We start from the raw sequence: 27,997 nt of genomic DNA, 5'->3' as shown, positions 1-27,997 counted from the left end.
TACACAACCTGGTAAGCAGTATTTTGCCTACATGCTCCTTGCTGAGTCTATTTAAACAATACCAAAGCCAGCAGTGGAAAAATGAGAAGCTGAGAATACACCTCTTTCTGTGTCCTATCTACTGGTAACAGTGGCTACATCTCAGTTTTGTCACAGCCCAGGACGTGTAGGTCTCACCTTGTTATGGGGCCAGTGTGTGCAAAAGCATCCCAGATCCTCCAGTTTACATGTAGCTGGTGAAATCTTCAGGGAAAGAATGCTGCTCTGCCCTAGCTTTTGTAACAGCCAATAAAATAAAAAATAAATAAGTAAAATAGAATGTTTAAACCAGTAAGTACCAGTAAAACACATTATTTGAAGTTTGTCAAAACTAATGAATTCTTCCCACTGTAGATGCTTTAAATCTGGGCTGCTGCAATATCTGGGATGGCAGGATTCACTGAGCTTGGGCAAAGTATAGCTGCTACTTCCTTGGCTGCATTCTACAACGATGCAAGCAACATCCACGCACATGGAAACAAATTCACATGACAAAATGGGACAACAAATATCAAAGAATAAGGCATTTCAGTTCAAACTAAATCTTTATTCATATGGAAAATACTATTTTTCTTTTTGCAAATGATGCTAATAAATAAAAATAGAAAGAACTTTGCTTAAAGTTAAGTGACCAGTTACAGCCACATGAAGCTTTTAATTCCCGTTAAGACCACGCCAACAATCATGCAGATTGGCTACGAGAAAGCAATATAAACTATATTTTATTTTGTGCAATCTTATCATACAGTCTTAATGCTACCTTCTTCTAAACCATTTCACACAGATTGAAATGCAATTTCAAAACAAATATTTGGGGACGTATTTTACACTTATTCCATATATGGAGCTGTGTATAGCTTAAGCCCATAAAATTATAATGTAGTTACGCATCTCAAGAAAATGAAAGAAAAGAGGATTCTGTTCTGAAAATTCAGACAAGTTTATAAACATAAGAGGAAAAAAAAGCTCACACCAGTGAGTTGACAAACACATTATTAAAGCATAACAATAAATTATATTAAATTTTAAACTGTTCATCCTTAGAGTGGTTATTTGAGGAAATATTATTCAAAAAAGCACACCAAAACTTTCATCACTAGGAGTTAAACCTTAACTTTACATATCTCAACTTCCCACTTAGATGCAATTTTGTTTTACAATAGGCTTCAACTTTGTGAGCATATTCTTTATCACACATCTAAAAACAAATTGAAAAATGCTGCATTTAAGCTCTGCATCAAACATTATCAAGGTGAGAAACAGGCACTTGACAGTATAATGTGGAAGGCAAAACCTTTACTGGTCACAGTATAAATAGTTTATTCAGGAGGGAAAAGAAAAGTTCTCAGCCCATCTTTTAGAGCAAAATATTATGGGCTGCTAGCAGGTATTTTTCCATTCTTTCAGGAAACCAACAACCAAACTAAATAGTAGCTCATGCCTTAGAGTGTATTCCATAAACTATAAAATGCAGCATACTTTACCCAAGAATATTAATTCTTTCCTATAATTAACCTCAGCACCTGCCAAAGAGTTTACTCACAGACTAAATGATGCAATATAAATGTTAAACCTTACTCCTTTATTAGTATTTTTTAATACATAATGCCAATTTTAAAAATACAATTTCCAGTTCCAAGATCCTGCTTTGTAGCACAAAATACTGATTTTCTTTTACATAAAACTTAAGAACAATGGCTTCTAACATCCTATTTATAAAAAACAAAAACAAAAAAACAAAAAACAGAAAAACCCAACAACCCAAAAACATTTTGCTACAGTTTCCCTCCAGGCACATCTCAACAGGAATCTCCAAAAGACAGTTATGCAGGAACTGTAAGCCAGAAAACTATGCATGAGTTTGAGGACAGAGGAGAAGGAGGGAGCTAAGAGAGGAATTTGGCAGTAACAGAAACAAGGTACAAGCTTAGAAGAAATGGCATGCATCTGTTTTCATCAGCATAAACTTCTTGCAAAAATATGTTTACAAGACATCCATTATATAAAGGTATACGCTGTCTTGTAAAATGCTGATTTTCTCTGAAACATTAACTTGATCCTTCCACTGCACTGGCCATATTGCTCGGCAGAAAACAAGTTTTCAGTTCTGTTATACCAGTTTAACAATCAGGAGAGAAAAGGCCTACTGTTCATTTCTTATAAAACTTTTGGTTTGATTTTTTCCATGAATGTTAAAGCAGTATTTATATAGGTCTTATAAACAAAACTTTGGACCTGACATCAGCTGCACTGCTAATGACAGACAATAAGCTAAAAAGAGGCACTTTTAGTATCTTATATACATTTCAAATCTCAAATTTAACTCTTCACCTTCTTTTACCAAAAAAAAAAAAAAAAAAAAAAATCAGTAGCTAACAAGACCGAGCTTTATAACAAAACACTTCAAAAGTTGTGAGCATGCACACAGTTGAAATGGCTCAGTTACTCAGTTACCCTGAAAATGCCAGAGTATAATTTAATCACTGGTTATGAGGCAGAGAGAGAAGGAACCGCACAGTATGAAATAAAAATGTTGTTTGTAGAAGAAGGGTCAGCTATTGTAAAAATGAAAACTTAAGCCCTTCCATAAGAAGCAGCTTATCCCTACATTCAAGACTACAGATACTGAATACTGAGATGATCTTATTTGCTTCTCAAGTTTTCAACCATTTTTGTTTTTGTTATAACATGTGTCTTACAATCTAAGAAGCTTAGCTTTGTCAAATAATGATCAATCACAAAAAAAAAAAAAAAAAAAAAAAAAAAAGAGCTCTGGAAGACCCATTTGACCTGGCTATTGGTGAAGATCTTGTAGTAAAAGGAATTCCAGGAAAACAGTTTTTCCCATTTGTACACAGTGTAGCATAATGTGACAGCTGAGCTGAAGTATATGCTGAGGCTGGAGGTTTGCAAAACAGTCCTAAGAATAAGCATTCTCCCTGCAAGCCACAGATCAGTATTCTTAATTAACCAGGGACAGCATCAAAACTGAAATTTTGAGTGGCCCTCAAATACCAGAAAAAAAACAGGACCTCAAGCTAGTGGAATTCCCTACATAAGGCAGTCAAATTTACAACCAATGTATACATTCACTATGGAATTACTTTTTTTTTTTTTTTTTTTTTTTTGGTAAAACTGACAATCCAACATACTGCAGAGTCTGAATGTGAAATATAGGCACAGAATAGATTCTCTACTTTTTTCAGTGTGGAAAACATAGCTACTTAGCAATGTAATAAGAAAATTTACTATCAGGTGAGCAATAATTTTTAACAATCTGAATAAAACAAAGTACTGTATAAAGGTGCAATATTGAGCAGATTCGATTTTGGTTTAAACATATGAGTAAATCATGGAACCTTTCTCTTCTTATCTATGAAGTTTTTCACATTACCAGTATCATTCTAGTTCTTCCCAGTTGTCAGTAAGGTTACCTTTGCTTTGACGTCTAATACTAACCAGCTTTCCAGCTGATTTGATACTCCACCTGGAACTGTTTCCTGAGCTGGCCAGGTTTGTGTATTTTGTGGAGCCTTTGGTTTCATCTTCCCAGCCTGACCAGGCTGTATAGTCACTTAGAGCAGCTGCTGCATCACTGGTAGGCTCAGCAGTGGTGATCTGAGGCGGTTCCCATCCCTCTATCTCATCTGGTTTCCTAGATGAGGCATTCTGCTTTATCACCAAACTGTCCCAAAAACCTGTTTTCTTTTCAGATTTCATCTCTTCCTTTAACTTTAGGTTTGTTCTAGAACATAACAATGATGAACTGATTAATTTGTTCATTTAACAATGCATGCGATAGTTATTAATAAACATTCAATTAATTTGCTATGATTTATTGAAAGAAACACTAATCAGTTACTATGGCAGCACATCCAACTTCATTTCAACTTCAGGAGAAACACCCTTGTACACATATAAGCCTAAACATCATAGAATCTTGTAGTGATAAATCAAAAGGGAGTGTGTGGCCATCCTGGGGTTCATCAAAGAAAGTGTGGCAAGCAGGCTGAGGGAAGCTAACTTCCCTCCCACTCTGCCTTGGTGAGGCCCCATCTGGAATACTGCATCAAGATCTGGGCTGCCCAGTTCATGATGGACAAAGCACTTACTGGAAAGAGTCCAGCACAAAGCTATTAATATCATCAGGGGACTGGGGCATCCACCACACGAGGAACGGCTGAGGGAGCTGAGTCTGCTAGGCCTGCAGGAGACTGAGGGGACATCTCATCAATGTTTATAATATCTGAAGGGTGGGTGTCAGGAGGATGGGACAGACTTGTCAGTGGTGTCCAGTGACAGGACAAGGAGCAACAGTCACAAACTGCAACACAGGAGGTTCAACCTAGACATAAGGAAAAACTTCACCATAAGGGTAAGAGGACACTGGAACAGGCTGCCCAGAGGGGCTGTGGAGTCTCTGTCTCTGGCAATGTCCAAGACCCACCTGAATGTTACCCTGTGCAACCTGATCTAGGTGAGTCTGCTGTGGGAGGGGGGTTGAACTAGACGATCTTTGAATGCTACTGCTTTCTCACTTGTCTCCCTTCACTACTTTTCACACCTATTTTCTGTTGCAGCTTCTGTATTTTAATAGCAGATGGACCAACTACTCACCCTTTGGATTTTGTAGACTTGCATCCTGCTAACAGTTGCTGTTCATCATCTTTATTGAACATAGATGTCACTTCCTTCCAGCCCCGGAAGCTTGCACCTTGAACCTGTACAGAGAAGTAACATCCTCATAAATTCGAATTGCAGACTGAGAAGCACAAGGTTTGGATGCCGGTGCTGGCTCTGGGTGGCTGGTGAGCAGCCCCAGCCCTACCCCTCCTCCTGCAGTCCAGCTGGGAGTGCAGTGGCTCCGTGCAGCCTGCAGAGGATGGCCGTGGTTTGGAAAAGAGCAGGCTGGGTTACTGCAGGAAGAGCTCTCCCTGCTAGGCAGAAAGTAGGAAACCTTGCGGCTTGCAGGGCGTGAGAGCACAGCTGGGGTCCCGGGTGCTCTTCTGCAGGCAAGAGCTGCTGGCTCCCTGCTAGTGCCCTGCAGTCAGGAGGCAGCTCAGGAAACAGGCTCAGGGGCTTCAGCAGACAGGACTGAAATCAGCAGTCATTGGGGCCACCAGAGACAGGACAGCTGCATTATGACACTCTTCAGATTTAACCTGCTTTGCACTCTTCCTACTTTGAACTAAGCAAAAAGGGTAAAAGGCTCACAATGCCATGCAGCATGTGCCACAGCTGCAGTACTCTGCTCTCTGGCTTTACTGTGAATGGTGAATGCTAAAAATTCACCATAAAAACGCTAAAAATTCACATAGCATAAAATATTTTTTCCACATTATTAAAGGTTTGATTCCCTCTCCCCCAAAGGGAAAAAAAAAAAAAAAAAAAAAAAAAAAAAGTATTAATTATTTTTATTTTGAAAGAATGCTCAGGGACTCTAACAGAAATGCATGCATGCATAGGCCAAGCTCAGAATGTGAAAGCTGCTCTTTGTTCTTGCAGGGTCTAGTGAGAATGGCAGAGTGACTCCATCAGTGTTATCTGATTAAATTAAAAATCCAACAATACACTATGAAGTATAATGAACAATCAAAACAAAATTATAGTTGTCAACACAAGTGAAGGCTAATTCATCACCTATTATTATCCTTCATCCTTTTTGAAAAACTCGTCAGTGCAAATAAGTATCAATTTGACATTTAGGATTTAGCTGCTTACAGTCTGTAACTGGTACATCCACGTAGAGTTTAAAATATGCATGCAAAACAATCTCCTACAAATTGAGCACAAACAACAGATAGAAAAATACTGGTACTGCTACCTCCTCACCTTTCAGAAACCCATAACTTCTACCATTCACAGGAGTAAAACTGCACATTTCTCAGTCAAGGTTACCAACAGAGCATTCCCACCTCTGCTTCTCCCATTCCACCATGTCCTGCACCTTCCCTACTCACATCTGAACCATCTCAGCTCCTCTGACACAGGACACGTAGCAGCTCCACTTTAGGGTCAGGAGGAAGGTCAAACCCAGACTTCCTTATCGCTCAGTTTCACTTTGGTAGATACAACCATGGATCCAGCTTTGATCAAAGCTCTGGAGAACTCTGAAGAGGGAAAGATGAGCAAACAGAGCAATTTCCAGCTCTCATTCATGGGATATGGACAAGGTACATGAACGAGGTTCACTTCAACCCAGGCCTCCACAACAGCTTTGCTCACCTCTTCCTAAACCAACAGCCAAGCTTACCATAAGCCACAGCACTCCTCATGGCTTCTAAAGAAAAGCAACAGCTTCTATATTTTTTTCCCCACTATGAGAATAAAGTGGGTACGGATTACAAGCAAACTCTCATGTTCAGTTTAAATTTATTCTTCCTACTTTTAATTGTGTTAAAAATATGTAGACAGATAACTTCAACTACATCTTTGCAGCAGACTCACCGAACTTATCTCACAGGAGATTGGTATGGCTGATAATATAAAACAAAACCAGACAAGCTGCAGATGATACCTTCAAACAGATACCTTGCTATACAAAATCCTTGTCTTTAAACTATTGGCATCTCCAAGCAGTGCTCAATATTTAATGCTTCTGTGTTGTATATAATGGTCTAAACCATCAATTTTAGTCTGTAAAGGTCTAATCCTGTTAACGGCTTCTGTTGTTCAATTAAATTCTGTAAGAGGTTCAACATGAGGATTTGTTATTCTGATTTTGAAAATCCCCAACAGATTTAAAAAAAAAAAAAAAAAGAAGTTAGTAGCTGAAGGAAGTAGTATGTTTAAAGAGAGAAAGGAAGAAAAAAGAAACCAACAGAAGGGGAAAAAACTAAGAAACTAGAAACACGTAGCTTTTCACATGTTAAAGAAAAAATCCTTTGTGTTTTGTTATCTTACTCACTCTACTATTTCAGGCCTTTTTTGGGGGAAGGAACCTTTGCTACCACAGGCAAACCCACAGTTGAAAGCAGAGCATAACAACTCCTACTGCCTTAATACTTTAGGCCTTAAAACTGGAAAAAGACCCAAATACACCTCCCTGATGTAATTTTTATATGAGCTTGTCTTTCTTCACTAATGATGTTTCACCAAGCTGTTGCCACATAATAAATCTGCAAATTAATAATAAATAAAAAGAACCACCTTGTTCCTGGTTTTCATATAGCAGTTTAATGGAGACAGAGAACTAGTTTAATTTAAATTGTATGTGCCTTTAAAAGAACAGCACTGATGAAGACTATTTGGAGATAAGTATTTATACACACACACTCAAGGTAAAAAAGGATAAACCTACACATACATCTTTCTTTAAACCTAGAACATGACGCACACATTAACATTTCAACTCCAAACTTTCCTGCATTTATTTGGAAACCCAAGCATTCTCCAGCCAGAAGAAAGAAAAAAAAGAAAGAAATTAAAAGAATCAAAGCCATTTAATAATAAAATCCTGTTAATATCTAGCCACAAGGCTTTCCATATTTTTAACTTTAGACATCTTAATTTTTAATTTCGTTAAGTCTAATTCTGATTTACAGATTTAAGAACCATTATTAGAAAAGTTCTACTCAGTGTCAAGCAGATAATGTGTGCAGGTCTCTAGACAAAAATTTACAACTCTGCACTCTTTCAACCTGTATGTAAATCAGTACCTATGAATACACTGCACCATTTCTGTATATTTCCTGACAAGTATTCCCATAATGGAGCCAATAGGTATATACAGAGATAATCACCATGTAACAGATCCTTCTCTCACCCATGTCCTTGGGGAAAATGTACACTAAATATTTAAAATATACTTTTACCACCTTTTTGTTTGGTGGTTCCAAATAAAACATTTACATCCATGTCCAAGTAGACCATAAACTCACAGTACAAAGACTACTGCTTATATTAAATGAATTAGGTTGAAGGAAACCTTGTAAGTGCAAGACTAAAGCAAGAATCTCTGCCCACCATGCTCACCCCTCCCCTTCTATGTCTGCCTGCACAAGCACTGATATTCTGAAGCACGTTATCATTCAACAGAAAAGGAGCAAACAGTTCACTCTTGACAGACTTCTCAGTGGAACCATTCTTAATATATACCTCAGCAAAAGAGGAGGTCAAATGCTTCCTACTCCCAGAAACCTTTTTTTTCTAATTACTAAACTGGTTAAGGTAACAATCTTTATTCTTGACTACTGCTGTCATGTAATTCTGTCACTTACTAAAAAAAAAAAAAAATCCCTCAAAACAGGCTGCTGCATTTCTGTATTTCTTTTCATTGTTTTTAATCTACAGACAATCACCACCACCAATGCAGCCAGAATGGTTACAACTGGATTCACTGGTAGGTACAGCCCAGGCAGGAGATATTAAAGTCTGGTTTCTCTGAAACCATCAGCTTGACACATGGCAGCTGCAAAACCAAAAAATGCTGAGGACCATCACAGAAACATTTAGAAAAATTTAGACAGCAGATCCATAAACAGCCTCTATTTAGAGGGATGCACCCTAATACCTCAAAAGAATCATTCTTAATGTTAGGGATGAGGCCCTTGAAACTGGCCAGGCTGTGCTCTCCCTGAACAGCATCTCCTGTTGCCACAGTCCAAGAACAGATGGGCCAGGGTGAGTCAATGGAGAAAGATCCAGATCCCAGAACAATTAGGTGCCTTGCAATGGATGTTAAAAGGAGGTCAGTAAGTAAAAAAGAGATGACAATTTGGTAAGCTGACTCCTTACCACATCTGAGACTTACAAAATAAAAGAATATTAAAGAAACAAATGTTAAAGTTATGCAAAGTATGAAAATACAGTACTGACATGGTCTGAAAGCACCAAGCCACTTGCGCATTTCATTTTTATGATGTAACTGTCTCCACAAAACTCAAAAGTACTACTCCTATTTTTTTTTAGAATTTTATATTACATAACTAACTAGCTTGTATTTTCAAACCTTGAAAGTATTTTTCCATGTGTCACTGGAAAAAAAGAAATAATGCAATATTCAAATTTCACAGAATCACATAGCCTTTACAGCTGTAAGGGACTTCTTGAGACCATCCAGTCCAACCACACTGCTTGAAGCAGGATCAGCTGGAGCAGATTGCCAAGGATCACGTACAGCTCCACATGCTGGAGAATCTAAAGCCTCTGTTTCAGGGCTTCATTGCCCTCATAGTGAAAACTTTATTATTATGTTTATGTGCCCATTCTCTCTTGACATTCACTGAGTACCACAGAGAGGAGTCCAACTCCATCTTCTTTACACCCTTCCTGCTGCTGGTGTACATACAGAAAGCTTTCTTACTGCTTTTCATTTTCCTCACCAAATTAACTCTAGGTGTGTTTTGTCATTTCTAATCTCATCTCTGCTTGCTCAGTGTCTCTACATTCCTCTCACATCACTTGCTTCCACTTCCTTCAGGCTTCCTTTTTGAAGTTTTTTGTTTATTTCAATGAGAAATAAAGCAGCAACTTCTCAACATGCCATTTCAGTATTCAGTGAAGTAGGATTATAGACTTGTCTCATATGATTTTGACTATGAGAGCACAGAGGATGCCTATCAAAACATCCATTAATGAAGTTCTCCTGTATTTTCCATTTTAGATTGTGAAAATCCATGCAGCATGCCCTGTGCAATCACCTAAAGGGATCAGTAGAAGTGAAATTACACATGCACATAAACCCATCAACTGGCAGATTACTGAAAACCCATCGTCATTGTTTGTCCCCAGATGCATCTAAAAAGCTCAAGCCCAGGGCACACATTCTTCCCTTTCAGAGGAGGAAATCCCAATTTATGAAGTAGTCATTCTCCGCCATGAGAAAGCTGCCATTTAATTAGCCTGTCTTCTGAAACGGGGAGTAAATGGAGTCTCTCCTAGAACATCCTGTAAAGGATGCAGCCTGTATCCCTAGGGAAACTCTCTGATGTTTCCCTCCCTCCCCCTCTGCTTTGCCATGCTTCACTACCAGTGTCCATCTGTCAGACAGATCCTTAAACAGAAGTCTCACAAGGTGGTAAATCTGGTTTATCAGACAATGCTGCTGAAAAGGGTCAAGTGAGTCCACTGCCTACTCACATTTATACTGCCTTCCTTATGCTGTGGTTTTGTACCTGTATGAGGGCTGTGGGAACCCAGTTCAACTCACTAAGCCAACAAAAATCTAACTCACTCATTTTTTGCATTCTTTTGGGTTCGTGATAAGAATCAGCTCATTATGAGAAGTCAGAGTCAGTCACCAAAGAATGTCCCCTCCCAAAATCTTGCCCACCCCCAGCATGGTGGTGAGGGGTAACTGTTGAAGGGACAGTCCTGATGATGTTGACTATATTTTTTCTTTCTTTAGATAAAACAGGGAATAAATGCTTACTGACAGTTAACTTGTTAGTGTCCCAGACAGGGACATCTCCCCTCAAACTGGAAGTTTCCTACTAAAGTCAGTATTACTACAAAAAAACTTACTTCAGGTGTAATATTTTTCACCACACCAACAATTTCTGATTATTGACATGATTCTCAGCTTCACATACTAGGTAAACAATAATAAATGTACAAGTAAAGAGTCCACTGTGAAACAGCAAAGCATCACTAAGAAGAACTGACAGTAAAATTAACTGAAAAAGGTCTATAGTTCATCATTACAGCTCTACTAGAAGTTTCATGCAAGGCTAGGCTAAAAGACAACAGACCAGAAATGCCAACAGTTGAGTATAATCTACAGAAGTAGATTTGCCCAGAAGTAACCTTAGAGTCTATTGCACAAAAAAAAAAAAAAGTAAATATATATGAACAGATACCAAAGAGAAAGATTCTGAAGATTTAACTGAAAAGAAAAGTTAAAACCATCCATCAGATAAATTTGGTTAATACACATGAACACCTTATCACGGGAGAAAAAAAAAAAAAAAGCACAGAATTCATATGTTAGAAGTACAGGACAAACAGTTTATATTTCAAAGCAAGAGATTAAAGTATGTTTGATATGATACTGCTCATGAATGGGTACCAGTACTTTTAATATATTCCAGTTAGAATTTCCTGCTTCCCAACTTCAAAGCCAGCAGGGCTCCAAGCACTGAAGTCTCTCTCTTCAAGAAGCCATGTAACAAGAGTCCTAGCAACCAAAAAGAGCAATTACAGGGGATTCTTGCTGTATACCTGCAGTGAGAATCATCATGTTCAATGCTATTGCATAGTTAAGCAGCTAATCCCTAAAAAGCCACTGTATGTATGCAGCATGTATGAAATGAGACCTCCACAAATTTATATTTTGGCCAAGTCTTAGCAGACCTTCAATAGAATTGTCACCAAAGATTGATGACTGGTGATTCAAAACCCTCCAGCAAAGTAGAGGCAGTTCATAGAATACTTGCAGAAATTTTTATAAATGTAAACAAAAAGAACGGATTTTCCTCTCAGCCTTGACTGAGAGGAACAATTGTTTGTCCTACAGCTTCCCTCTCTCCACACCCTGGAAAAAAAAAAAGCCTAAAAAGCTAGAGATGGAATTTTCCATGTGAGTACTTTACAGTTCAATAAATTTAAAACTAATTGTTTTATAATAAATAAATGCCAATCATCTTTACTTAAGCGTTGTTCCAAACTATAGAAAACTTATTCATAACATGCAAGAGCTCAACAGAAAGTGGAAAAAAAAAAACAAAAAAACACACCTCTCCAATTTGTCTTCCAGGTATCAAAGCATTAGGGAAGGGAATTCATTTGTGGAGGGAATTTCTCAACTCAACCAGCTGCTGGTCTGTGGCACACATGAGCTGAAACTCCAGGATTTGGACCTACCAGAATGCCCCAATATCTCAAATCTTGTTATTAAAATAATTTATTTTGCCTTTCAAAACTCTTTGTCTCTTTTCAAAAGCTGGCCTAATAACAACTCTAGATGAAGTCCTTGCATACTTTTAACTCAGAAGCTCAGCACAGAGGTGAAACCCCCAAGATTGCCAAAGGGCCAGGCACAGTATGAAGAGATTCCAGATTTCTGCATCTGGCAGAGAACCACTAAAGAGTTCAGAGATTCTCAGTCTGAGATGCCACAAAGTTTTTAAATCCCCCTTCTTAAACCTGCCTTTCAGAACTGTGAAAAGTGAACCAGAAAAATTCAGCACTGCAGTTAGCCTGTTCCTGCATGAGCAGAAGCTGAGACCTTTTTTCCAACCTCCATCTCCAGCCATGAGGACTACTTCCCACTTTTGCACCTCCAAACCTGGGTGAGAAGCTTTCCTCTGTGATCAGGCATTGGGACTGTCTTAAACCCCAGGCTCTAAGAGACCAGGAAGGCTGCCTCCCTAAATGGCAGACATACCCTTCATCCATCCAACTTTGTTGTTCCTCATACTGCTTCAACATGGAGACTTTCATTCATGATGTGCGTACTGAAAAGGCCACACAGATAACTCATCATTAACTGAGGAAGTCTGGGTTAGATGAGAGCACGGTGAGGTGGACTGTGAGCTGGCTGTGTCACAGAACTCGGAGGGTGGTGAGCAGTGGAGCAGTGTTGAGTCGGAAGCCTGTGACCAGCAGCGTCCCCCTGGGATCAATACTCAGTCTGGTCTGGTTAAACCTGTTCATCAGCAACCTGGATGAGGTGACAGAGTGTACCCTCAGCAAGTCTGTTAATGGTACAAAGATGGGAGGGGTGGCTGACACTCCAGAGGGCTGTGCTGCCATCCAGTGTGACCAGGACAAGCTGGAGAGCTGGGCAGTGAAGAACTTTATGGGGTTCAATAAGAGTAAGTGTAGGGTCCTGCACCTGGGGAGGAAGAACCCCAAGCACCAGTATAGGTTAGGGGTGGACCTGCTGGAAAGCAGTTCTGAGGGTACTGGTAGATAGTAAATTATCCATGAGCCAGCAAGGTGCCCTTTTTACCAAGAAGGACAATGGAATTCTGGGTTTCCTGAAGAAGAGTGTGGCCAGTAGGTCAAGGGATGTCATTCTCCCCCTCTTTTATGCCCTGGTGAGGCCACAGCTGGAATACTGCATCCAGTTCTGGGATCCTCACTTCAAGTGAGACTGGGAACTACTGGAGAGAGTCCAGTGGAAGGCAACAAAGATGACTGGGGGATTGGAGCATCTCTGTTAGGAGGAAAGGCTGAGAGAGCTGGGACTCCCTAGCCTGGAGGACAGAAGGCTAAGGGGAGACCTTATTAATGCCTTCAAGTATCTAAAGGGTGGGTGCAAGGAAGATGGAACCAGATTCTTCTCAGTGGTTCCAGTGACAGGACGAGAAGCAATGGGCACAAGCTGGAACATAGGAAGTTCCATTTAAACATAAGAAAAATAACTTTACTATGTGGGTGACAAGGCACTGGAACAGGCTGCCCAGGGAGGTTGTAGAGTCCCCTTCTCTGGAGATATTAAAAACCAGGCTGGATGCAGTCCTGTGGAATGTGCTGATTTAAAGCAGGTGATCCTGCTTTAGTGGGAGAATTGGACTAGGTGATCTATAGAGGTCCCTTCCAACTCTGGTAATTCTGTGATTCTGTTATCAGCCACTTCTTAACATATTAAAGATCTTTGAACTTCTGGAATATCACTGTACTGACAGCTTCTAAGATGACAGATCAACCAAACAAATTACAGAAGTAATGTCAGAAACAAAAATAAAGAAAGAAGAGATGAGAAGAATAAGGTGCCTTTTGCAAATACATTTTTAAAACAAGAGTGTTTCACTTTAAAAGAAAAAAATATTGCAGCTAAAGGGTTTGCCTAATGGTATTTTAAAAAAAAAAAAAAAAGTCAAAACACATACTTAGCAAGCCTTCCTGAATGACTAAGTAGGGGACAAAAGAGCTTCAATGTAAACAAAATTAATATTAAGGTTCTGTTTCTAAACATAAATCATCTGGCATAAAAAAACAGTAGTTTATATTTTCATAAAAAGGAATAAAATTCCTCCAGATAGTAGAAAAAAGTATAGAAGAATCTGATTTATTTTCAGTGAAAACATGCTATATTTGAAGGAGGATGAAAAGAAGACACAGATGTTGAGTTTATACGTATTAATGTAAAGTATCCTGTTGCACTAATGAGCCTATTTTAAAATGCTTTTCTCTATACCTATGGAATTTCAAAACAAGCTCCAGCATATCATAACAACTTCCAGTTCTTTCATCTTCCACTAGTGTATTTTAACAACATTAAAAAAGATTCTTGGACACCTATCAAGGTAAAAAAATAAGATAAAAATGTATGCCCACTTTCCTGAAAGATATGCAGGAGAAAGAGGGAACAGTTTCAAACTGAAAGAGGCAAGAGTTGGATCAAATATTACAAAGAAATCTTTTTCTGTGAGAGTAGTGAGATGCTGGCACGGGTTGCCCAGGGAAGTCGTGGATGCCCCCACCTTGGAAGTGTTCACAGCCAGGCTGGATGGGGCTTTGAGCAACCTGACCCTGTTGAAGGCATCCCTGCCCATGCAGGGGGCTGGATCTAGATGATCTTTAAGGTGTTTTCCAACCCAATCATTCAGAGATTCGAGGATTCTGAAGTCCCTAACCTTTTGTAGTCAGAGAGACATGTATAATGGAATAAATAACCTAAATCCCTTGCACTTTTCATTAAAAAAATTTTCATTAAATTTTACACTAAAATTTAGTTCTTCCTTAGACTTGGTTTCAGTTATTCCTCTGGCTTATTTTCATTTTGTGTTTTAATAACTATCATGTGGAAGAAATCCTTCCACTCTCTATCAATGAAAGGAAATGAGGCAGCTTTCTAACTAATACTGCACTGCTCATATTACTTCAGTAAGAATCCCATGAACAAGGATCATATGTATCTGTAAAATCATCAGTGAAGTACATAAATATCCTCCTTAATCTGGCTGCACATGAAATACAGGTAATTTCCTAACATATTTTGTCTGAAATATATATGATATAGAATGTTACACTTCCAAAGAAGAGTTGTTTACCTTTGTTGCAAGTTGTGACACTGAAGATGAAACTTCACAATGAAGAAACTGGTCTTTATTCTCAAAAAAGGATAAAGATAAAAAAGGCCCACAGTCGGTTTTGCTTTGACAATTAGCAGTGACACATTTTAGAGTATTCATAAATGCTTTTATTCTATTTAGCCCATCAAAGAAAATTGACAAGATGTCATCACAACACAAAACTAAGTGCACACCACTACTAATATGAAACGTCAACAGAATAGCCATGAAAATTGCTGCAGCAGATGTAAAAAACAAACCCCTACAAAACCAAAAAAAACCACACCCCAAAGAGAGATCAAGAGAGATTAAAAAAATCCTTGCATCATAACAGTTTTAGTACAATTCAAACTATAAAATAATTTGAATCTTAATAACTGTGTCTGTATTTTTTGGCTCTACACTGGCTTTCTGAATACCATACTAGATGATGGATTTCAAAGCATCTGTAGGCTGGAGAGAAAAGAATGTCCCAAGATTATATCCTCCTTCACATTAAAGGAACAGACTCTTGCCCCCATTCCTCTCGCCTTCCTTTATAACTGTAGATTTCTGAAGAAAACCAGAGTACTAAAGATGCTGGTGAAGGTAATTCAGTAGGGTATTTCTGTCCATCTTTGAAGTAAACTCATGTCTTAATATGCTCAGGCCACCCTGTTACTATAAATGTTCTGTTCAAGAGACAGGACAAGTAACATCAGTGTCAGGAGTACTTTAGAGGCCAAAGAAAGATACAGAAAGTGGGCCACGCTGTAAAAAAATTATGTCATTTTAACTTTCTACAGTCTGTGCTTTAACTACAAAAATGTTACTTTTTTGTTTTCTGCTTTGTATGTAACTCCAAACAGTCCCCAAGTACTGAACAAGAACTCCAATTCCTCCCCCCCCCCCAAAAAAAAAAAAGTTACAACAGTTCACATAATCCCCTGTATTTGTTTTACTCCAGTTTTTGCTTATTTAATAAATCAGCTACTTATTGTTTCAAAATTAAATTTATCAGCTTGATTTTGTATTAATGTAAGTGCTAAGGACTTGATAAACATTTTGTTTCATACATTTAATTTTTGTTTTAGGACAATTCTACGTGCACTTATCCCACGACACACAAAACACACACACAATATCCCAACTCCTGTGCCTTATCAAAGACATCCTTCACTTTGCTAACAAAACCAGAATGAGGTGAGAAAGGCAGCATGAGAAGCATTAGGTATTTCTAGTCATGTCGGGGCCCAGATGTATCAACTTCATTTTGAGAGTACAGCTTCAAATCCCATCCATCTTTTTTTCTTACAATTTTTTTGTAACAAGAACTTTTAAAAACACTTATTCTTTGCTTACTAACATTTCCATTTCCTTTACAGGCAATATTTTATATTATACAAGGGACAAGGAAGGAATTAGGAGCAGTTCTAGAACCACTATGAAGATCATGACACTGTAGTTCAATAATAACTGTGCATTGAACTAGAGTGCTCTGTAGATAGGTAGCATGGCTTTGATTGTTGGAGCAGACCCCAAAGTCAGGAACTCCTGCTATAATCCAAAATGAGAATATTACTTCTGGTGGATCTTAACATGTTATTTAACTTGCAGATCTCAGTTAGCTCTCTTGACACAGGAGAATATGATTGCAGATGGGACACCAAAAATTATGAAGTCAAGATTTGTGTAGTACTCTAAAATAAAATTCAATTACTTTTTTCTTTTTTTTTCTCTTTTTAAGAAAATTGTTGGCAGTGTTTTAAACAGAAGTGCAGCACACACACTATTTCAGAATTTTCCTTGTTTCTCCTCAACACTCTCAGCTCTCAAGCTTTCTGATGAAGTGGCAAAGCCCTACACTTAACATGATGGCATCTTTTCTTGGACACAAGGTAAAAGCTACAGTGTACTTCATCTGATTTGTCCAAGCAATAGAAAAACCTCAAGGGGAAGTATCATGAGAGGAGAAATTTTCTCAAAGATCAAGAGCTGGCAGAACTACCAGTTTCAAGAGCCAAAAATACTGTCTCCAGAACAAACAAGACACTGTTAGTACCTTCAAAAGAAAGAACACCTCATTTTAATTCCTCCAGCTCTCCAGATATATTAAGATTAATAAAATACGGAAATGCATAAAGAGACTTCATGTTCTACTGGAGATGTAGAATAGATGGAGGTGTGAAGGCATACAGCCTCTGGCAAGCCAGAGCACAAAGAAGCAAGAGTGCAAAGCATTTTCCACAGTGCAGGCTTTTGAGGAAAAACTGAGAAGTGCAATGAGTGCTGCATATGGCTTGGGAGTCAGCATAATGAAATGTGAATACCATAGTTCATAAACAGGAGACAAAAAGGGGGATTTCTTTGCTTCTTTACAAGTGTGAAAACCAAGGCTGAGTTTCTCTGTTAATACAGTGCTACTACTCACAGACATACAAGGTGCTGGGCACCCCAACAAGGGATGCATCAGTACTTTGCAGTAACTATGCTCATAAAGCAGAGAGCAGAGGCTGGTGGTAAGAAGACAACACCAAGTTAGAAGATACAAAATGCAAAGATTAAAACACAGGAAAGCACCAAGAAAGCAACTGTTGAGAATGCAATACCTAAAATACATTTCTGGGAGTGGAAGACCTACCAAGTATCCATAGCATGCTTTTAAGACACTGCCTAAGAAAAGGAGACTTGGACCACTGTGGTGTGCTGGCAATGTCCCATGTGCTCAGAGTAACTCTTGACTGAAACTGGCCAGTGAATTTGAAACTAAGAGACTGAATTTCCAAGTGTTTTGTGAAAAATCCATAGCTAATGGAAGAAGAGAGAAACATATTAAGGCCCCATGCCAGGAAGAGAGCGTGGAAGGGGCACATGTAGGGTTCAAAGCCAGCTGTGTCCCATGCCACAGGGAGTGGCCCACACTGTGTGGTGGGGATGGGTTGTGCTTTTTGATAAGGACAGAGGAGAGGGTGGGAGGGCACCAGTGCCACCACTGTGAAGAGCTGAGTAAAAAGACCATAAGCCATATACAGCCTACCTTCACTTGTTACCCACATTTGCTTTTTACAGTGATGCACAATAGTATTAGTTCTCTTCTGATACACATTCTGTACCCTTGATACTATTCAGATTTCAGGAAGCCTATGATTTGTTTTTTCACATTTTATTTAGGGGACAATCTACTGTACAAGAGTACAGTAATGTAAAGTGTGAAGATGAGCTTGCTTTATCATGCTGCATAACACATGCTGACGCTGAACACTTGCAAATTATTTCAATGTATTTCAAACCAGGCAGCCTACAGTTATGATATTTTATTTTTTTACTTCAATTTAAAAGAAAAACACAGAGCATATTATAGTATTTAGCAACTAATAAGTGACTAAATGTTAACTCCAGTGGGAAATGCTGATCAGCAACTTGAATAGCCTTCCCGTTCTGGCAGGGGAAGGTTGGTATGCACAGTGTATTTTCATAAGGAAACAAGTGCCCTTTTGTTGGACATACTGCAAACCATAAGGTACTCAAGGGATTAATTCAACTAGCACACAAACCTTTTTGTACAGAGATCAAAATAGTAATCTACTTCCCTCAGCTTCCTTTGTGGTAAAGTAATTAATTAGTCTCTTTAGATCATTCACTTTCATAATCGAGGCCAAGATGAGGAACACTGGACATCAAAGAGTTAAGGCAAATAATAGCATCATCTCACCCTGCATGCCCTTCTTTTTGCTCTAGTACATAAAATGGTATATTATTGATTTTCTCTACATAGTTGTGGAACCTTCCTATCCTACACACACGAGCTGTCAAAGCCAAGCACACGTAAGAGTAAACAAGTTGTTATTAAAAGAGTAGGACCTTATGGGTCAAATTCTTGCCCTTCTACTGACCTATCACATATGCCACATCTCATCAAGGACCAAGTGTAATTTAAAGTCTTTGGTTATCATGCCTGTAGGTGCAAATTAGATTATGAACCACAAATGTATACTTTCAGGGGAAAAGAGATCCAAAACAAACACCAGATCAAGAGATGTGCTCCAGGGTAGAATTTAACACAAATCACATTATTCTATAAATCCCACTAAATTATTTAGTGATATAAGAGAAGGTTTTAAAAACAACAACAACTCAGGAAATCACAAACCTAGAAGTTAACCTCTGAAGTTGGAAAGATTCCCAAAACACTGATTACAAACTGAAAAGTTGAACCACTATTTATCCTCAGCCTGACCACAGCACAGATTTAGAAGAGAAGATCACACTGGCAGATCACCAGCTTAAAAAACAGCTACCAAAAGAAAATGTTTCCTTGGATCTGAGCAGGATCTTCCTATAACATCAAATGAAACAAACAAGACTAAAGCTGATTATTAATGCAAGTCACTCTGCTTATCCAATGAATCAAAACCAATGCAAAATGCACTCAGACATGGGTAAGAAGAAAGTTATCAGAGGAAGACCAGTGGCATTGGGCCTCATTTTCTTTGCTGCATCGATAATAAACACCTGGAATACATCTTTGTTGCACCATAATATACACCTGGAAAAATTTATGTGTGGATATATGCTTTCTGAGTCATGAAATTGAGGCAACGGTGATCAAATGTAAATAGGCACTGAAACAACTATACAGTTTTCAACATATTATTTTAATACAGCTGAAAAGCAAGGCTGAACTGCACCTGAACACTCACACAAATTGAATGTGTCATCTAAGATAAAGAAAAAAGGTTTGAAATTTTAACAAATAAAGAATGGATTAGTCATAACTTTCTTCTGGAACATGAAGCTGTATGTTCAGCAGATGTAACTCCCATGCTTAACCTGAAACTGCCTCTGCTCCTTTCTGTCTGAGGTAGCCTAAAATGAGATGAAGATCATTAGTCTTGTCCATATTTAATCTACCACTAGACCTCCATCTTCCATTTCTATCTCCCTAAAGCAAGTGAGGGAACACAACTAGATATGCATGGGAGGTATAAATTGAAAGTTTCCAATTAATATCACCGATGAAAAATATTAACCCAGACATTTCCTAAGTCTGTTCATGCTCGTGAGTAATTCAGTATTTTACACACATTTTTCTCTTTTATAAAAAATGCTTTTCCATTCCCAGCTGCTTGCTATACTTTCAAAAACATCTACATTATGACAATAAAGCATTTTAAATTAAACTGCAAGTAAAGAGTGACAGTGACGACTCTGTGAGTCTTTGGCAAAACTGAAAATACTTGTCCATAAAGAAAAGGAAATTTTAAAGATCTAAGGATGTAAAAGAATTATACTTTCATCTTGGGATATATTTAGAAGACAAAACTTATCTTGAAATATGCTTCTAAACTATAAGTAATCAGATCATTTCTAGATGAATTCATTTCACTCCTGACTTTAAAAAGTCCAGGTGACTAGTTCAGATACAGCAGACAACCCATCTAATATATTTAAAAACAATTCCACCTTCTGGACTTCAGCCTTTTGTGAGAATCTATTATTCACCAGACAAACTAGAACGTCAGAAAAAAGTTTTCCTATGTTTTCACATTTCCAAGTATTACTGAAAAGTAAATTAAGATGATGCTCTTTTCTTCAGCATCCACAGATGTCAAGAACTTGTTTAGTATTCTCAAAACTGTTTCATTCAACCACTTCAGATAATGCTTTACATTCCTTTACATTTTAAAAAGATAATATCCAAGTTATTTCCATATATTGTTAGTTGATATAAATGGAAAAACACTGGAGAAGATTAATTTCAGAATGTAAGTATTTACATAAGAATACTTCCCTAGTTCTGCATTTTATTTGCATTATGAAGAGAAACATCAGAACACCAAATTCCTTTGCTCTCTGTTTTTACATCAGTCCATGAGGTTAATTGATCACATCATTGTACATCTCCATAGTAAGTTGTTATAATATATCTAATTCAGACTTTGCTTCTCTGAAACATTTTTGGAAGGATGTTATTAAAGATTAAACACCTTAAAGATATTTTTAAAAAAGCTCAGCCCATGAAGAATTTAGTTTTGCCCAATTTATAATATTTCAAATATGCTTCAAGAAATTGAAATAGCTGTATTAAGATCAAAGTACCATCAGTGTCCAAGCTGAACAAAGTAAGAAGGTCAAAAAATATTTTTTTCAAATGCTGACACAGTTCGAATACTTCTGTGAAGTTTTCAATTTTGATAAAATTTCTGACCGAAAATCTGTCAATTACTTTTAACAAATTATCCATACTAGAAGTTCATATCTCCTTTTTTCTGATCCACAAAACAAATCAATAGATGCTAATTAAAATGACAGTAGCTTTGCAATTAAATTAGGTATCCTAAAAAAAGCTCTTGTATGAGTAATAATGATATTTTCATACTACAGAATCACAGAACCATATAGTCTTTTTGGTTGTAAAAGACTTTCCAGATCATAACATCCAACCATTAACCTTGCACTGCCAAGTCCACCACTACACCATGTCCCTGAGCACCATATCTATGAGTCTTTTAAATACCTCCAGAGATGATGACTCAACCACTTCCATGGTCAGCCTTGTTCCAGTGCCTGACAACCCTTTCAGTGAAGAAATTTTTCCTAAATATCCAATCTAACCCCCCCTGGCACAACTTGAGGCCACTTCCTCTTGTTCTGTCACTTGTTACTTGGGAGAAGAGACAAACCCCCACCTTCCTACAGCCTCCTTTCAGGTGGTTGTAGAGAGTCACAAGATCTCAGCTTCCTCTTCTCCAGGCTCAACAACCCCAGTTCCCTCTGATTTTCCTCACAAGACTTGTGCTCTAGACACTGCACCAGCTTCATTGTCCCTCTCTGGACATGCTCCAGCACCTCAATGTCCTTGTACTGAGAGCCCCAAAACTGAACACAGCATTCCAGGTGCAATCAAACACAGGGAGCAATCACTTCCCTAGTCCTGCTGCCCATGCCATTCCTGACACAAGTCAAGATGCTGCTGGCCTTGGCCACCTGGGCACACTCCTGGCTCATCTTCAGCCAGCTGTCAACTAACACCCCCAGGCCCTTTTCTGACAGGCAGCTTTCCAGTCACCCTTCCCCATGTATAGTTTCTGCAAAACTGATTAAATACTGCTGCCTTTTGATATGTAGCTTTTATCAGCACTTCATATTCCCACAGACCTATTAGAACCCACCCCAGAGCTCCTCACCAAAAAAAAAAAGGAAAAACTTGTTAGAAATGTACCTCTGATGATGACAGAATTGAAAGATAGTCTACCTGGTAAACTTCTAGCATCTCTAATTATATCAATGTCTTCACACATACTGGCAGACAGACAGTTTCTGTAACTGTAGGAGGAAAAAACCCAACATAATAAAACTATTTTACAAGTAAAGAATTAAATTGATTAAAGCCATGAATTCTTCCTCAAAAAGCAATGTATTTTAGCTTGTATATTACTGGTAACAAAAATAGCACTCCTAGGAGAGCAGAGTTCCAGAAACATTTCAAAACCCCATGAAGATACAACAGATAGCTTGGGGAAAGTAGATCCCAATCATACATGTGGAAAAGACAGAAGATAGTGGGTTTGTAGATCAGTGAAAGGGGATAATTCTGTATTAGGCTGGAGGAAGGAAGACAGACAAGGCTGCTGGCAAATCCAGGCAATCAGAGGTGGCTAAACACAACTGGCTTGAAGAAAGATACAAGTGTTAAAAATTACAAACAGGGGAGAGGAAGGGGATGTACTAAGAAAAAGCTTGAAAGCAAGGACAGAGATCTGAATGTAAATGTCCTGAAACAAAGTGGGGCCATCTAAAGCAGCAGAAACCAAAGGATGAGGAGGACTTAAAACTTTATGCCATAAGAAAAAACATTAATATCAACAATGGGATTTCCAAGAACCAGGGAATATCATCAAAATGTCATAGGAGCAACTATGAGGAAAGGAAAAAATAGGCTCATGGAGAGCACAAGGTATGAAGGAACAGTAAGAATACTGCAGGCAAAGCCTGAGACACATCAAAATGGTTAGAAAGTGAAGGAAATGCACTAGCTAGATTATCATTGACTGCTAAATTATTTTTTAATTTAAAAATACCCTTATACAACATAAGCAATGCTGCTCAATTCCCACCCATTCCTGCAGGGCTTGTCTGAACTCAACTCATTCCAAGATGAAAGCCAGTGTTAAAATTGTACCAGACACTTAAAACATCTTCATTAAAATAGATACCTAAAATTCTGTATAGCCAACTTGAAAACATCCAGTGAGCAAGTCTAAACAAAATTCAGTATAAAACGTTTTTGTGCATACTGGCTTTGAACATAACAAAAAATACAACTTGGAAGAATAGATCAAGGCTAAGGATCTGAAATATTTTTACATGAAAGATAAGGTTGCAGAAGATAATACAAGTCAGTCTGACATGTAACCACTACCCTAATATATAGATGTATTTTAAAGTCAAACACCATTTTACATCAGAGTTACATGCAATATTGACACAGCATTGACATCTCTGAGGACAGACTGGATGATAGCAGGCTTGAATCAAGAACTGAGCATGACTGCCAAAACATTGCCTTCCAAAAGTCAAACAACATTTTTCTCTTTCCAAAAATATAACTAGAGTTTGAAACATAACTATTACAAACTGAATGCAAGTTTGGCAAGCATCACTATACATTTCTAGCATATTTTGAGACACACAAAAGGCACGTTAATATTATTTTTATACATGTGTACTATTTATATGTGCCAAGTTGCCTACATGTATTAATTGTAACTTCAGTCAATGAAGTACCTTTATTGCATATATTAAAAATATTAATGCTTCAAAGCATAAATTAACTTCTAAGATTCAGGCTAAAACTGTCAGTCTATAAAAATATACAATAATGCACACATTTATTTATATAAGTACTGCTTCAAAATTTACTTTGTCTTATCTCAGGAAACACCTTAGTATTTTAAATAAGTGTTAACAATTCAAAGTACTTGAATGTATGCAGAAACTTGCTGAGAAGTGGCCAGAAGCTGACAATTCCCTCCCGTTGCAATTTTCATGTTCTAAAATCTGTTTTTGTTCTCCCCTGGAATAAAATCAAACCATTCCGTATTCCACAAAACCAGAACTGTCAAAGCGTCTCTATTTAGATCAAACTAAGCTTTTCTATTTAAGAAGTATGAACTTGAGTAAGCCCAGATCAGGCTTCCATATCTAAAAAGGATGATTAAAACTTCTGAAGACTAACAAAGAGGTTCTGTTGTGTGGGATTTTTTTGAACTCATAGTAGCCTAATTCTTTATTGCTGTCTGCTACTGCAATGCCCTAATTATTAGGTTGCACAGTGAAAACTCCTTCACTCTTTCCCAGCCTTGAAGAAATAGCATATAGCACAAACCTTTCATTACACTGGAACAGTTTCAACCTGGTCTGTTTAATGACACAGATGCGACTAACAATTTCTTTCCTTTGAAGTAAGAAGTCTCAGCATTATTTATAGCATGAATGGCAGAAGCTTAAGGAATTCTTCCCACTTGCCCCTTAAAGATGAAAATAAAGACAAAAGACAGTTGTTGGGAAAAACAACATATCATATATCAAAGTCAAAATGAACTATGGTTCGTCTTCTCTTTTACCAAATGACATAGCAGGAAAAACCTAGAGGAAATAAAGTCCAACAGTAACTTCCTAATGAAATCTAATGCTGGGCTTTCTCAGTTTACTAGAAAGCACTGAAACAAATTATCCAGACTTTGACCCTCAAGACAGAAAGTTATGGAAGTCCTGGATTCTCTTCTTGAGAAGGTAATCCTTCATTCACAGCTTAAGCAGGCAGTATCGTGACAACTTAGAGCAGCAGCTGAGAAAGACAAAAATTTGCTCATGCACAGCTAAGGTACTGAGACAACTGTCCCCAGAACTCCTCCATGCTCTGGTGGTACTACTGTCCTCCAAAGTCAGGCGTTTGGGCAATGCAGGTCAGGACACAGCAGTAGCAAAGTGCAGATCATTACCAAATCCTACTGCACGTTACTGGATTTCACTCCTTGTGATCATGTTATCAGGAGCAAAAACAGGTTCTGAGGAAACATCAAAAATGTCAAAGACTAAAGGCAAGGCCCATGACCCAGATCAGTTATAACAAGATAGTTCAGTGCATTTGGTTGCCCCACACTTTCTCTTTGATACTGTCCTAGCCATGTTTTAGACATACTGGACCTATGGCTGACCTAAAAGCTGTTGATAGATCATAATAACTACCATGTTAATCAGGTGATCATATTTTTCCATCTAGCCTATCCTTCCTTAAAAAGTACATAAACTCTAAAACAACAAGATTTACATTTGGGGGGGCTCTTGATCTCCCCTCCCCTCCAGATGTCAAATCTTCTAGATTTGATCAGGAAAAACAACTAGCAGCATATGGTATTCACTACAGTTCCCATGCCAGGTTACACTATGGCCTTCCTAACTTTTCTGAATTCTTTATCTTCGAGAATATTTCATTTAGTACCTTAAAATTTATTTTTCCACAGCCACTCAGAATAAGCACTTTGGGAACTGGGAACAAATTTTCTTAAAATTGATGAAAATGGCAAACCACTTGCACAGAAATCACAGTCACCAGCACTGTAGCTTAAGACTGCCACTAATGGAACAGAACCTTAGATAGAAAGCATCATCAGGCAGGGGAAAACAAAACAAAACAAAAACAAACAAAAAAAACCCAGACACACCAAAACACAAAAAAGCAACTTCTGTAGTTAAAACAGAGGATTGGGAAAACTGTGAAGACCAAATTCTGAAGAACCATCTTCTGACTTGGAGGCTGAGGTCAGGACCCTCAGAGTGAGTTTGGAACTCTTGTGGTAGAAAAGAGAAGTAGTAAATAATAGTCAGTGGGATTTATTGGAAGCTTTCAGTGACCTTTGGGGCTCAGGAAGGTTTTCAGGAGGTAAGGAAGTCTTAGACAGCATAAAACAGCATCTTAGCTATCCAGTGGAATCTTTCAAGCACCTGAGGGTAGGAACTATAGGAACTACAGGAGAGAGAGCTAAGAGGTTGTAGGAGATAATTCAGGTTGCCTCCAACCCACAATCCCCCTTCATCCCCTGAAGAGGCTATCCAAAGTATCTGCTCTTCCTCTCCCAGGGGAGAGAAGGCCCTATTCAACGATATGCATCTTCACAGTTGCTGTCAAAAAAGTAGCAAGGACTAGGGCTCTTCGGTTCACTGTGCAGGGGAAAGGGCAAGGCAAGGCTGAACAGGGGAGCAGACTGGTGATTTCGGCTACTGGAAGATGGAGGAAGTAACTGCTGCAATTGGAAGAGGCTGCTCTTCAGCAGCAGCCACTTATGTTGACAACCCATAGCAGTTATCAACCACTCAAGCGGAAGGTGGATTATCCAGACACGCTCCAGCTCTTCCAGCGAGGTAGGCAAGCCAGAATACAGAGGGAAACTGGTGGGTTTTTGTATCTTAGTTTGAAAACAAACCTCACCGGTTTGCAGCCTCGGGCAGCTGCCTGCAGGTCTCTTGCAGCCTCTCATACAGCATCTAAAGATACACTGTGGCAACAGAAGATCAGTTCAGCATCAAAACAGTACTGGCCAGTGTAACAGGCTTCTGAGCTGGGTCGATGCCTAATTGTTATCAAGTTTTGGAAAGCAAGTCAACGAACATCCTTTTAGTTGCTTTGCCTGATATTCAACTGATACCTTCCCTTTCAGGTTGTATTTGTAAGCCAACCGGTACTTCGAGAAGGTCACTGCTGGTATTTAACTTGTCATTTAACACTGAAAGCTTTCAAGTAAGATTGCAGTTATTTAAAGATAACCAACTACCATTACTGAAACTACAGAAAAAGCAATCCTGCCAGAACATCAGTGCTCTATGCAAACGCGCGCACATCTGCATATGAAGATTATGTTCTTACAAATCACTGTTTAATGTGTTGTGCTTAACAGATGGTTTGCAGTGCTTCTGCCTAGAGCGGGGGGGGAGGGGGGGGGAGAAAGTACCCTGTGGTATGAAACCACTGGAACGAAAGACAGCAAGTCCCAGCAATGCCGGAGGCCGGCTGCTGGAAAAAAAATACGGGAGAACAGACCAGTCAGCACCCCAAAGAACTCGTGTGACAGTTGCAGTGCCCCGAGAAAACACCCCCTTCTCGGACCACGGCCAGCCTGCCGGCACATCCAGGACCGGGAAAAGTGATTACTCACGCCATCAAGAAAGGAGGGGAACGGGAGCAGGGCGCCGGCCCGAGCCTCACGACCCCTCCCCGGGCCCCGGGGGCTCCCGCGCCGCCTCCCCCCGCCCGCCGCCGGGCTCCGCGCTCCTACCTGGGGGGCCGCGAAGGAGGCGGCGGCGCAGGCGGCAGCGGGCGGCGGGCCGCGGGGACGCGTCTCCTCCTCCTCGGGAGAGTCGTCCAGCAGAACTTTGCTGCTCTTGTTGAGCTTCCACATGGCGGGCGTGGGGGTGGCGGCTCCCGCCTCTCTTCGTCCCGGCAGCGAGAGGGCCGAGGCGGGAGCGGGCGCTGCCTCCGCAGCCCCGGCCGGGGCAGCTGAGCTTGGCTGGGCACTGCTCGGCTCGGCAGGGCTGTCACCCCGCTCGGGGTTCCCGGGGCGGGAGGGAGGAGCGCTGCCGGGAGCCCGCCCCTCGCCGCCGCCTCGCCTCGCCTCGCCCGCCGGCCTGCTGGCGGCCCCGGCCCGCCCAGCCGCTGCCCCGGCCCCGGCCCCACCGCCTCTCCTGGCGGCTGAGGGGAGCCGGGTGCGGGGAGTCCCTCTCGCGGCGGCGGGGCAAGGTGGGCAGCGGGCGGGGGCAATGCCTCCCCGCCGCTCCGCTCCTCACCTGCCGCCGCTCCCCACAGGAGCCACCGCCCGCAGCCTCCGAGCCGCCGCTGCCATGTTTGGAGGGGCGGGGGCACGGCGGGGAGGGTGTGGGGCTTTCCCGTCACCTCGGCAACCCGCCGCGCTCTGACAGGGCCGGGCCCGCTCGCCCAGCCGGGCCTCAGGCCGGGGGTCGCA

The 27,997-nt window shown here is 39.7% G+C and overlaps 1 protein-coding gene across 1 annotated transcript; it reads right to left on the bottom strand.

Moving 5' to 3' along the window:
- Positions 1-565: 565 nt before the first annotated feature.
- TDRP (testis development related protein) lies at positions 566-27,997 on the bottom strand. Its single transcript, XM_071741797.1, has 3 exons — positions 27,314-27,997; positions 4,657-4,760; positions 566-3,784 (listed from the first exon to the last, which is right to left on the bottom strand). The coding sequence occupies exons 1-3, from the start codon at positions 27,434-27,436 to the stop codon at positions 3,439-3,441; spliced, it is 573 nt and encodes a 190-aa protein (XP_071597898.1). The 5' UTR covers positions 27,437-27,997; the 3' UTR covers positions 566-3,438.

Source organism: Heliangelus exortis, chromosome 3 (assembly GCF_036169615.1).
Source record: "Heliangelus exortis chromosome 3, bHelExo1.hap1, whole genome shotgun sequence".
Lineage (NCBI taxonomy): Eukaryota > Metazoa > Chordata > Aves > Apodiformes > Trochilidae > Heliangelus > Heliangelus exortis.
This window is presented reverse-complemented; position numbering and strand designations above follow the sequence as displayed.

What these genes read in the sequence shown, in the direction of transcription:
- TDRP (XM_071741797.1), bottom strand. Translation starts at nt 27,436, where the DNA reads ATGTGGAAGCTCAACAAGAGCAGCAAAGTTCTGCTGGACGACTCTCCC. An exon ending in CCTCCTTCGCGGCCCCCCAG is followed by an intron (nt 4,761 to 27,313) that starts GTAGGAGCGCGG and finishes TTCTCTGTACAG; the next exon opens with GTTCAAGGTGCAAGCTTCCG. An exon ending in AAGTCTACAAAATCCAAAGG is followed by an intron (nt 3,785 to 4,656) that starts GTGAGTAGTTGG and finishes GTTATGTTCTAG; the next exon opens with AACAAACCTAAAGTTAAAGG.